At 57.7% G+C, this 12,546-nt stretch overlaps 4 protein-coding genes across 4 annotated transcripts; 2 read left to right on the top strand and 2 right to left on the bottom strand.

Moving 5' to 3' along the window:
* Window positions 1-305: 305 nt before the first annotated feature.
* On the bottom strand, window positions 306-1,838 carry MAM_01714 (uncharacterized protein; the record flags this gene model as incomplete). The annotated part of the gene is made up of 2 exons (XM_040820513.1): window positions 306-998; window positions 1,077-1,838. The coding sequence occupies 2 exons, from the start codon at window positions 1,836-1,838 to the stop codon at window positions 306-308; spliced, it is 1,455 nt and encodes a 484-aa protein (XP_040682001.1).
* A 2,147-nt stretch (window positions 1,839-3,985) lies between these two features.
* Window positions 3,986-6,224, top strand: MAM_01715 (Ubiquitin family protein; the record flags this gene model as incomplete). Its single annotated transcript, XM_040820514.1, has 2 exons — window positions 3,986-4,267; window positions 4,332-6,224. The coding sequence occupies 2 exons, from the start codon at window positions 3,986-3,988 to the stop codon at window positions 6,222-6,224; spliced, it is 2,175 nt and encodes a 724-aa protein (XP_040682002.1).
* A 667-nt stretch (window positions 6,225-6,891) lies between these two features.
* On the top strand, window positions 6,892-8,016 carry MAM_01716 (ubiquitin carboxyl-terminal hydrolase 2; the record flags this gene model as incomplete). Its single annotated transcript, XM_040820515.1, has 3 exons — window positions 6,892-6,913; window positions 6,991-7,004; window positions 7,099-8,016. 3 exons carry the CDS (start codon window positions 6,892-6,894, stop codon window positions 8,014-8,016), a joined length of 954 nt encoding a protein of 317 aa, XP_040682003.1.
* Window positions 8,017-8,303: 287 nt separating this feature from the next.
* On the bottom strand, window positions 8,304-10,676 carry MAM_01717 (Xanthine/uracil/vitamin C permease; the record flags this gene model as incomplete). Its single annotated transcript, XM_040820516.1, has 9 exons — window positions 8,304-8,601; window positions 8,676-8,776; window positions 8,858-9,338; window positions 9,417-9,526; window positions 9,605-9,925; window positions 10,012-10,048; window positions 10,111-10,204; window positions 10,414-10,522; window positions 10,587-10,676. 9 exons carry the CDS (start codon window positions 10,674-10,676, stop codon window positions 8,304-8,306), a joined length of 1,641 nt encoding a protein of 546 aa, XP_040682004.1.
* Window positions 10,677-12,546: the final 1,870 nt, after the last annotated feature.

Consider the following 12,546-nt stretch of genomic DNA (forward strand, 5'->3'; position numbering starts at 1 on the left):
TTGTGTGAATAAAACTAACAAAAAAATAGTCTATCAACCTCGACAACCAAATATGCCGGGCGTGCTACTATTCTAAAAATCATCTCGCAGGTGCGACAATGTCCAAAAGAAAAGAAAACCAACGCATTCAGCGTCTCCTTTCCTGGCTATAATCATACCCAGCCGCCTAGCTGCTCAAGTCGTCTCCCCTTCACCCGGGGGCGGGCGTCGGAGTGTCACCCAATAGCAAACTGGCTCTGCACAGACGGTTGTTGGGTTTTGCCAATTGAGCCGTGGAAGAAGAGAGGTGGTACCAAGAGCGGCCTTTAGTCGTACAGACTCGATATCAGTCTATGAAGGCTGCATCTTTTTCTCCCTGGGACAGGAGCGACCTGTTGGCGGAGGAGCGCAAGCTTCTGATCGCCAGACAACTCGGCCACACTGTATGAGATGCTGACTTTGCCAACACTCGCTTGGCGACAGATGACAGGCGCTGGCGCCGAGACTGATGCTTCGGATGCTCCTCTTGGGACCAAGACAATGTGTATTTCCTCCAAAGCCGCTCCTACACGATGAGCTTCCCGGGCCAAAGCCTCAAACCCCATATCGGCATCAGGGTTTAGGGCTAGCCCTTCATCGGGGCTGCGAAGGAGCCAGGTGATCTTGTTCAACTTGGGGCCGAAGATGCCACTTGCCGTCGGGTCACTGACCGGCTGTTCGTCCGCGTCATAGCGTCGGCTCACGGCCGAGTCAAAGGTAAGGTGTTCCAGAGCCGTGAAGTCGGAGAGGTTGAATAACCAAGTACACTTGCCCCCTATCACTCTAAGGGCCCGGAGACTTGCTTTGTGCCGTTGGAGAAAGGCAGGAATGATTCGGTAGTGTCGGGGTACTTGACGGAGACTGATGGTGAAGTCCTCGAGGGCCGTGGGCCAATCGTTGAGTAACTGGGGCAATTCTGTGGGCATCCTAACCATGTATGTGGAAAGCGATGTGATTTTAAACGTCGGGTTTTGTTGCATCTACATGTTGGTCAGCTGTCCATTGTCTTGAATCTTGTCACCATCGGGACCGAGGAGCCGGCCAATGCGGTCACTCACCTTTCTATTGGGCACCATGCCTCCGAAAGTCGGCATTGCCATGTGCAATTTCTTTGCTGATGGCGGCCAGTGAGCCTGGGATAACTTGATCATCTCGAGATGGTCCATGGGGGAAAGATAAATCTCGGTCAACCTTGACATGTTCTTGAACTGGCCCAGAACTGGAGCAAACGAGGTACGCCAGGGATACAAGCGCGGCCGCACGGATACATCCCCATGCGCAACATCGATCCAAACCTTTGTCACGTTTGGAAGGCGGGAGAGGATGCCGACGAGACAGGAGAGACCTCCCTCGATGCTTCCGGGCTTCGTCATGTGTGCCCTGAACACTCGGCACTTTTGCCCAAGCTCGGGATTCTCCTGAAGCGCACAGTATAGACCATAGAGGCAGCTGAGGCTGGTGTGATGAGAGTCGGAGTCAGAGTCGCAGCATCTTCTGCCGCCTACCAAATCGAAGGCGAACAAGTAGCGGAAGCGCATGTCATCTACCGTTGATTTGAATCGGCGACAAGTAGGTGCCAGATTACGGACTGCTTCGAAGTCATAGGGCCGCTCGAAGAAGGGGAGCTCGGGTTTGTCGAAATATTGCTGTCTCGGCAGGGCAAACTCGAAGATGACTTCAAGAATCTCGTTTGGAAGATCTTGAATGTTTGCCGTGGGAGTCCTGCGCCTGGACAACACGTTCCTATACTTGGACAGCACGGCCTTGTACTTGGCCAGCACAGTCTCGTACTTGGACAGCCTGTTCCTGTACTCGGACATGTTGCGAGAGCAGCGAGGAAGTCTGGGAAGGAGAAGTTCAAGTGATGCTTTTTTCCGTCTCTAGGTCTTCGACTCGTCCCAGCTCAACCACCTGCGCTCTCGTCATTTAAATATGCCACGTCGGGGCGCTGTGGTCCAACTTCCCGCAGAACATGGAATCAACACCGAGCATGCCGTCATGGGAGCGATCAGTTCGCGAGGCTGCGCACAGCTTTGTTACAAGCACGCCGATTCAGGGCCCTTGAAACCTGTGTGTCTGGGTCTTTGTAGCCCATGCCCCGGACGCCAAAGGTCATTGACCTGGCTGGGGCAAACTCCATCGTCTTGCTTACAGGCACGATGTTGCTTTGTTTCTCCTCACGATGCATCATGGGATAAAACCCAAGCCGTCGACACTGGCTCAACACTACCTCCCCCCCCCCCCCGCACGCAACACTCTCCGGCTCTCTTTCTCTCCATGCCTGTGGGAGACGATTCCACAGTGCCTCTTTTTGCGGCCCTTGGATGAATCGGATTGTTTACCTGGAGTTCTATGCACCTGGTGCGTGATGGCGAGCAGAAGAGCCGTACAAAAGCCCAACTTTCCGACGTTTCTCTCCTCCAACAAAAACACAAACGTTTTACGCAGATTGAACACGTAACGTCTCTGTGGATCGACAACCTGTGGGCGTGCCCGGCGCCCGGCGCCATGTCGAGGGTACTGCAGGCGGCTTGCCGTGGGGCCTCGACGGCGAAGCAATTCTCTGACACGAGCTCTGCCTTGACTGGCGGAGCAACACGATCTGGTCCGCGGTGGAATCGAGCTCGTTGAGGACAGTATGCGTACGGAGTAGACGACAGGCGAGACTCGAAGCGGACGGGCATGCTGGAAGGGGGTCCTGAGCGGCGGGAGGCGATCAGAGTCAAGACAGTGCCACCGGATTCACCGAGGCGAGTGACGATGAGCGACGCTATGCGAACAGCTGGAAATGGCCAGTCGCGGATGTGGAGGGCTCTCTACGCTTGGAATAGATAGTGGTAGATGTACTGGCTGTCTAGCCGCGCTGAGCTGGCTGTCTAGAGCATTCTACATGTATATTTATTTCTAACAATGAAAATGTAGTTTCAACGGTCTGGGACTTATAATGATATCAAGTAGTCTAGTCGCATCACGTGACGAGCCGACGAGCTGACTGCTTTTCGAACACAAAGCGGACGGAGGAAAGGAGTAGGAGAAGGAGCGCTCGCTGTCTGTGCCGACAAATGGCTTCCCCGGCGCCTGGTGCCTCGCCCCGGACCCGGGTACTCGGACGAGATGAAGCTCACATCCACAACGCATGCACAGTGATTATCCAAGGACTTTTTCTTCGCCTTGTCGGGTCGTCGGCGATGCTGTTGGTTGGAGGATCCCCTGGCCGTGTCACGCGTGTCCCGGGCGCCTGGGTGCGCAGGTGACAGACAGGCAGGAGTCGCAGGACACGGCATGCAGGAACGTATCTGCACACGTTGGCTGCCAAAAATGACAGGCACCCAGCCTGGGCGGGCGAGTGGACATGTGGCGGGTGTCTTTTGGCCGGTACTTACTCAAGTAAGTACTCAAGTACGTACTAAAAAGTACCCATCCAGCGGCCGGAGTCTGGAGCGCCGGCAGGTACGTCCAGCTCAAGTACCGCCGATCCGGTAAAGACACGGTGGAACTTGAGACTTCGCAGAGGTCGCCCTCAACTACCTACTTCTCCGTGCGCGAGTTACGAGTGCTCCGTACCCAAGCCAGCAAGCAACTGGCTGCTCGGGCGTTTCTTCCTTTCTTCCCTTGCTGCCGTGGCCGCCTTTGTTCCCTGCCCTGCCGACGACATTGGCCCTTTCGAGACGAGTCCAGCAACCGCTCCGTCCCGTCACTCGTCACCCGTCACCCGTCATCCGTCATCCGTCAACCGTCATCCGTCATCCGTCATCGTGGCCTCCCTCCTGCCGAATAGTGTCAGCCAACGACGCCGTCGGACCCTGGGCGTCATCTGTCCTCGAACCTGTCTACCTGTTTACCCAGCTCGTGCCAGCTGTGAACCGACCGGCCGCATCCCCTTCTCCGCCGCCCTCTCCTCTCCTCGCCCTTTTCACCCTTTGTTCCGTCCATTCATTGCCCGCACTCCTCCACCAGACAAACGACGATGGCGTCTGGAGTGTCGGACTCGCACCCTGGGGAGGCTGCCGGCACGGGACCCGCCCAGGAGCTTCTGGTCAACCTCAAGATTGTGTCCCCGTCCGTCTGCGTGAACGGCCCGCTCCTTTTCCCCGACCTGCCGGCCGTGACGACAATCAAGCAGCTCAAGGATAGAATTCGCCAAGCGCTCCCTCTGCGTCCGGCCGACGAGAACCAGCGCCTGATCCACCGAGGCAGAGCCCTGTTGCGCGAGTCGGACAACTTGCTGGACGTCTTTGGCGCCAGCGCTGTGAGTTCCATCGTCATATTCCGACTCGGAGCTGCCCCGAACTGACCACATTGTCCCGTCACAGCTCCAGACCGCCGAACGACAAACCATCCACCTCGTTGTGAGGGAGAACACGGATAGCCATTCGTCGAGTCCGGCGCCTGGAACCGCGCGAGGTCCCAGCCCTGCGTCTACCGCTCATGCTCCAGCTCCAATGGTGCAGCAGCATACCGCCCAGATTTATTTCGGTCCGCAGCCGCCTCCTGGTTTTGCAAGGAGGCCGCATTCTCAGCCCGCTGCCTCTGGAGGCCACGGTGCCCGGACGCCTTCTCCCGCCTCGGCCCAGCAAACTCACGCCAACGTTGATCCCGCGGCCGTTCTCCAGCAACACCACCAAAACATGAACATCTGGCTCAACCAGGTGCAACGAGACGCTGCTGCGACAAGGGCTATAGTCCAGCAGCACCAGCTGGGAAGGGCGCACATGGGCATGCGGGGCATCGGGGACTCGGCCGGGCCCCCAAACCATGCTGGCGCCAACGCGGGCGGCGGTCTGGTCAGTCCGGCGCCAACTCAGACCATCTATCGTGAGACGGTTGGGCCAAATGGGCATAGCCATCACATCGAAACGGTCATCCGAACCGGCACACCGGGACAACCACACGCGCTCTCCCTAAACGATGTGCAAAACATCTTGCGAGGCGCAGACGCAATCCAGGCCACGGCTGCCATCACCGATACCATGCAGAGAAGTGCCTCCGGGGCCTCTCTGCACGGCAGGCCACTGAACCACCCTGGCGTCACCACCCCTATGCTTGGCCCTCGCGCGTCAAGACCTGGCAGCGGTCGTGCCACGCCGGATTTGGGCGCAAGATCCGGCTTGGGAGCGGACTACTCCCCCGTCGCCGCGGGCATCGGGGGCAACCCGTCGTGCGCTTGGGATGTCTACGTGGTCTCGTCGCCGGAAGGACCTCGCGGACTGGTCATGCGAAGCCATACTGCAGCCATGTACTACACCCCCAGCCGGGGGTTTCAGAACAGCATGCATCCCTTTAGGACCGTGGCTGGCTACTCCGGCCTTGTCTATCCTGCTGCACAGCACCAGACACCCCAGAGTAACTACTACCAGCAGCACCCACCGCAGCAACAGCAACAACAACAACAACACCAACAAGGGGCGCAACAACAGCACCACCCGGCCAATGCGGAGGTCTTGAATGGCCAGGCCCCCGCACCCGAGGCCGCACAGGGAGCCATTCACCCAGCGAATCCTCCAGCTGCCGGTGTGCCGCCGCTTTTGATGCAGGCGTGGCCCCACGTATGGTTGATATTCCGTTTAGCCGTGTTTGTCTGGCTTTTCACGTCTCCAAACTCGAGCTGGTCGAGGTGGTTTACGGTCATATGCCTTGCCATTCTTGTGTTTCTCCTGAGTACAGGAATCTTGAATGGGGTTGCCGAGAATGCTTGGCGCCCTATCGGCAGACACTTGGAGAATATTCTTCCCACCCCCGAACATCATGCTCGTAGACGGCAACTACCAGCTGGTCACGCAGGCCCTCCCGAGCAGCAACCACTTGTTCAGGCAAGAGAAACGACCCCAGCACAGATGGCGGCGAGGTTGACGACTGAGCGAACACGCCGGACTTGGTTTGCAACTCAGCTGCGTCGAGCAGAACGGGCCGGACTGCTATTCCTTGCCAGCATTGCTCCGGGAGTGGCGGAAAGACACATTGCAAACTTGGAAGCAGAGACGCGGGCCGAAGAAGCAAGAAGGCGTCAAGAGGAGGAGGAGGAGGCGGCGGCGGCCACCGAGGCAGAAAACAATGCTAGCCCAGGAGACGTGGCCCAAACAAACAATGAGGCCGGTGCAGCAGATGGCCGGACACAGGAAGGGACCGCACACGGCAACGAAAGACAAGAAGAGGCTCGTGGTGATGTTGGCGCGCATGTTGTAGGAGAAGACTTGATTGCTCTGTAGGAACGGGCTCGGCACCGACATGGTTCTGTAGATGGGACGAATGAATGGTAGCAGAATATGGGACGCACATCCCAAGCACTACAGCAAGCGATTGAAAATAGAAGTGCCAGGGGTTCTGCCGTCATCTTCGGATAACCTGGTCAGCCCGTTGCCGGTGCCGTGGTGTCGTGAAACGCGGCAAACAGGCCGTCGCGGTAAACTGGCTGGCTTTGCTCACAACTGGCCGTAGTCTGGACCGGACGTTTCGAATTTGCACAACTGAAAGGTGACTATCGAAGGGGGGTGGGAGGGAAGGCAAATTTGCTGGAATCCCGAGACCCAATTTACCTGACCGTCTTGTCCTTTGAAGTGTGTGAATTTACACGTGGTCTCTTCCAGATGCGCTCGATGCTGGCCTCGAGTAAATTATTAATAACCTGAACCGTGCCCGTCAAGTAGGTTCCCTTGGCTCGAGTTCCTCCTTGGCGGCGCCTGCTTGCTCTTATCTTATCGAGAGCGGGTGGCGACTGCGACTTGGACAAATAATTCCCACCCGAGTCAAGCTCGTCACGACGAGTCCTCCAACGCTGCCGCGAGCCACACCGAACACATACTCGTCCACGCCAATCCGCCCACCGGGCCCCGTCAATCCGTCCGTCATTCGTAACCCGTCGGACGCCGCGCAGAAATGAGTGGCGGGTGGAACACAAGTACGTCCGCGAGTTGTCTTCGGTCCCCCAACGCTCCCCGCGACTTGATGAAGCTAACGGCGGTCTCTCCCCGGCAGTCGAGTCTGACGCGGTACGAGCACCAAGGCGAGTCCCGGGCGAGGGAGGCAACGCAGCCGCATTGTATTGTATGTCGTATGCTGACCGGGGCCGCGTGCGCTGCCTAGGGCGTCTTCACGTCTCTCGTCGAGGGCCTCGGCGTCAAGAACGTCCAGTTCGAGGAGCTGCTGACGCTCGATGCGTCGGAGCTGGTCGCCCTCCAGCCCGTGTACGGCGTCATCTTCCTCTTCAAGTACCCGACCGACGGGCCGTATGCCGCGCCCGACGGACCGCTCGACGGGTCGTTTGACCACGCCGCGGCGGAGGGGGTCTTCTTCGCGGCCCAGACGATCCAGAACGCGTGCGCCACGCAGGCCCTCTTGAGCGTGTTGATGAACAAGACGGAGCAGGTGGACGTGGGGCCGCACATGCGTGGCTTTCGCGAGTTCACGATGGCGCTGCCGCCCGAGTTCCGGGGCGAGGCGCTGAGCAACTCGGACCTGATTAGGGAGGTGCACAACGGCTTCGCGAGGAGCAGCCCGTTTGCGGACGAGACGCAGAGGGCGGGCGAGGCCGAGGACGCCTTCCACTTTGTCGCGTACACGGATGTCGACGGCACGCTGTACGAGCTCGACGGGCTGCAGGCGGCGCCCATCTCGCACGGGCCGTGTACGCCGGACTCGTTCCCGGCGAGCGTCGTCGAGGTCCTGCGCCGGAGGGTGGCCCGCTACGAGGACACGGAGATCCGCTTCAACCTGCTCGCCATGTGTCGGGACCTGAGGGTCCGCGCTCGCGAATTTGGCGACGACGAGCTCCTGGCCAGGGAGGAGGCGAAGCGCCGAGACTGGCAGTTTGAGAATGCTCTCAGGCGGCACAACTTTGTCGGCTTCGCGGGCGAGCTGCTCAAGGGCGTCGCGGACTCGAAGCTCAGGGAGGGCGGCGACGCCGCCGTGGACAAGTGGGTTGACGAGAGCCTGGAGCGACGAAAAGCAGCCGAGAGGTCTCTACGGAGAGGGGACGGAGATGGGGATGGAGATGTGGAATGAGATGCCGACGTCGATCTCGGAGCGGCGGGTTCTTGTGCCTGGGCTGATTCGCTTCTTTTTCCGTGGTATGATACCTCTTCCAGTTCTTCATGCGAAAGCTCAATCGAGGGTTTCGGTTTCTATTTGCCACGTCGAATGACACGGCGAGCTGCGAGCTAATAGATCATGTCTCTTTTCTCTGCATTTTTAAGACTAGCTAGATGGCTACATTGTTTGACATGCTGGCCTTCATGAATGCCGACAGTGTTGCTCCCTGTTGCATGACGTACACTGCTCCTCTCGGGATCTCACATCTTTGCTCCGCCATTTGCGGCGGAGTAGTCGTTCGAAATGGTTTTGACTCGGGTCATGGAGGAAGAGCCATCCATGTCGTCGGTGCCGTTGCTGCCGGAGGTAATGGTGTTGCCGCCCTCGTCGCGGCACCGACGGTGGCGCTTCATGACTCTTACAAACCAGGGTGGACGACCGATCCCCTTCCAGGTCCAGTACTCTTTGAGGTCGTACTCGCGTGGTTCGATGCGTCCACCGCTGACGTGGACAATTATTCCAACTAGGCCGTTCAGTATTGTGTACACGAATATCCCTCTGGATCGAATACGTCAGCCAGGTTTCGACGGCTATGCTACGAGGGGTGCCGAGGAATTTTGAAAAAGGCTTACGCAATGAGACCGTAGGCAACGCTGTAGCTGAACGGTATAAAGGTCATGACTATAAAAGAAGGCAATACATCCCCGATATAGTACCAGTTGACCTGCGTTATCTGACGAATCATCATGCAGCCGACCTGTTTCCCCGCCTTCAGTCACGAAGCTCGAGTCTGTGCAACATGTTTCGGACTCACCATGATTAATGTGCACCCAGTTGCCCAGGGAGGAAGAGAGGCGAAAACAGGGGCGAAGAAGATGGAGGTGAGAAAACACAAGCCCGAGACGATGGCTGTGATTCCGGTCCGCCCGCCTTCAGCGATACCGGCTCCGCTCTCGATGAATGCCGTGACAGGGGACAATCCAAACAGGGCGCCGATGGAGATGAACAAGGCGTCGGTGCAGTATGCCAGTGTGGAACGACGGAAATCGCCGTCCTTGCGGTCGTCGACGCCGCAGAAGCGGACCATGGAGTACAACGTGGCTGTGGCGTCGATGATGTCGACGTAGAGGAACGTGAAGAGGGCGAGTGCGAACTGCGAACTGCCGCTGGAAAAGGTCCAGTCGAGTTGGTTCAGGGTCTTGCTCATGGGGTGCCAGGCGACGATTTGCTTGAAGAAGTCGAAGCGTGAGTTGCCCTCGTCCGTGTCTGGGAAGTAGGTGACGGGTGTGTTGCGACTAGTGAGCGATCAAGTCAGCCTTTGACGGTCACGGCCCCTTGGGGGGGGGCCTGTATGCCAGAGTCGGAGAGCGTACGGCCAGGATATCACAGAGACGAGGGCGATTCCGATGACGAGCGAGTACTTGATGCGGTATGCCATGAGGAAAGCCGTGACGATACCGCCGCAAAAGACGCCAAGCCACAACTAGACCGCGGCCCTCGCGCCCCTTGGGTCAGCTCGCGAAACAAAACTAGGGGCCAGGTGAGACGAAGACGTTCGAACCTTGGGATTAGTCATTTGGCCGGATTCACACATTCCGGTCGTCGCGCTCAGGAGCTCGGGCGGGCATCCTCCCAGGGCCAGTGGTGTTGCTCGGCCGCCGCCTGTGATGGCTCCAATGCCAACCGAGTAGGAGAGCCCGATCTCGGTCAGTAAGAAGCCAATGCCGACCCCGGTGGCGACCTTTAGCGTGGACGGGATGAGCTTGACCAGCCACTGCCTCATGCCGCTGAGTGCTAGTACGACGAAAATGATGCCTTCGATGAAGACGGCCGTGAGGGCGGTTTGATATGGAATCTTGCCGTCTCCGTTTACACCGACGACCTGGCGGGGGATTTGTTCGGGTTAGCGCCAAGGCCCAGACCACGAGGCGGGGGTACTTCAGGGAGCAACATTGGCGATCAAGATACCTGGAAGGCGAAATAGGCGTTGAGTCCCATTCCCGGGCTGTATCGATGCATCAATCAGCTGGGATGTTCGGCGAACGTGCTGCGTGCGAAGCCACTCACGCGAGAGCCACGGGAAGATTTGTAACAATGCCAAATACGAGAGAAGAAAGGCCCGCGATGGCGGCCGTGGCCGTGATCAGCTCTCGTCGAACATCTGGGCTCAGGTCAGTCGAGCTTGTTTGGGCCGTGGCGGTGCGACGGCCCCGGTGACACATTCACCAACCTTCTTTGCAAGCTTTGAATTCTGGGATACCATCACACTTCTGTCTGGTCTCGAGGTCGCAAAGACAAGGACCGCCAGTTTGAGAAAGGAGAGACGCCTGGTGAGACATGGTTAGACTATGGCTGCCATACCAGGCTTACAAGGGGGCACACGGCGGACGTTGACGGAGATGATGTAGGCCATTGTGGCAAAGGTGGTCAGGCCAGCTCGGATTTCGCGGCAGAAGCTTGCGCCGTCAATCTTGTCGGGCTAGACGAGGACCAGATTAGCGACGGCGAACGAGGGACTTGCTTGTCTGGGAGACTCGGCATACGTTGTCGCTGTCCCCGAGACGAAAGTAGCTCCCGAAGCGGGAGTTGGCCACCCAAAGATCGATGGAACGGAAGAACTTGCGGAGTTCCATGATGACGGATGGAGTATCGTGTGAAAAGGGGCTCGATACGATGGCAGACGGTTGTTGTTTTCCGGCGTGTGTCGTCGGTGGCATTGCAAATACGAGAGCCGCCAGGACTGGATGGGAGGAGTTGGAAGGGGGAAGGAAAGCGACGGACGAATATCAGAGACTCTTGTCGGGGTAAAAGTGAGCCAAAAGTGAGTCGAGGGCACGTGGACAAGTCTGGCACGTCTGGCACTGCGAGACAGCTGGATGCTGACAGCTGGATGCTGACTGACAGCTGGCAATTTTCGATCGTCGGATGAACGACATGGAGTCGATGGGGCATCACAAACGTCGAGGCTTCACAGCAGATCCATGTGAACTTGCCAATCTCGGCTACGCCGCAGAAGTGTAGAGATGCTTTCCGTCACGCTCAACTGGCCACTCGGGCTGTGTCCGGCCCGGCGATTCTTGACGGCTCACGGTGCGCCTAGGCGAGAAGAGAGCCCTCAAGGGTGCACGGCATCAAACGCCGCGGTGATGAGCATGAGAAACCATCACCTGGCAGGGTAAGCCAGACTGCTAGTCGCGTTGACTTGGGGGCTTCGAGCCTCCATATTGGTGCGTGGCTCGATCTGTGTTGCGTTTCTCAAGACGCTGTGAATGCCGAGATGTATCCTGATTCCTGACTGCCCTACCACGAGTCACGACGACCAAGGGTCAGACGAAACCATCTGGAGGCTAATGCCGGGTAAGCCGTGGGGGGGCGATTGGCCCTGGGCGACCAACTAACTAACTGGTGATGGACGACGGATGGCCTGCTCCCTGTTGCAAAAAAAGAAGCCCAAATTTGGATCATGAAAAGTGCCACCACGACGACGGCCACCAACCACGCTCCCACCAGGCGCTTTTTGGGGCGTTTCCCAGGCTCGAAAAGGAACTAGGAACACAGTGTACTACATTGTCGGATGGGAGATTCAATTGGTTCGGTCAAAGTGTGGAAAACAGACCTAGGTTATAGTTACTCCGTAAGCTGGGCAGAGCACAAAGGCGCTTTTGTTGTTGCAACTTGGGCCAGCTCGGCCAGCCACAGACCCATGGCAACGCGTGCCGCAAACGAGGCCGAGGCCAAGGCCAGTTGGTGCGAAGAGATCGATTGGCGCGGATTCATGGATCGGCCTCGATGCCATCGTGCACTGCACGGCTCGTGTCACAGATGCACACACATCATCACTCCAGGCAGATACCGGACACGCGCGACAGGCAAGTCAAGGCTCGGCCACGGCGTACACTGCCGACGAGGACAAGGCAGCAAGAGGGGAGGAAGAGTGAAACAAAAAAAAAAGGAGAGGCGAGCAACAGGATACTTTCTTCTTGCTTTCCTCTCGCCACGACGCTTCGCTGCGTGGAAAGATACATCCACGTGTACATGATACATCGGACTTCCCATCCCAATCCGGAAAAAGTTGATGCCTTGGAGTCAAAAAACGTGACCAGATGACTATGTGAGCATGTCGCATGTTTGACCTTCTCAAATCGTCTGATTCAAGCTCATGCAGCTCCCCCAAACCACACGTCAACATTAAGCTCGCTAATAATCGAGACCGACGTGAAACCAGAAGAAAGAACTGATTGGCCGCGTCGAGTCTGCGCATCGACGCCGTTCACTGCGATCCGGGAGCTCCCGTCTTGATGCGAGCCGGAGAGCATCTGCGCCGCGCCGCCACATGTCACATCCTTCTCACCTGGATCGGCTCTGCTGTGTTTCTTTTGGTCTGAACTTAAGCTCTTTGTTGCACGGCAGCGGGTAACTGCATCTAATCAATTCCTGGTGCTACTGATCTTTTGCACCCTCGATTGGATGGCAACGCCACGCACACACTCAACAGTGAACACC

The sequence above is a fragment of the Metarhizium album genome (assembly GCF_000804445.1).
Source record: "Metarhizium album ARSEF 1941 chromosome Unknown scaffold_2, whole genome shotgun sequence".
Classification (NCBI taxonomy): domain Eukaryota; kingdom Fungi; phylum Ascomycota; class Sordariomycetes; order Hypocreales; family Clavicipitaceae; genus Metarhizium; species Metarhizium album.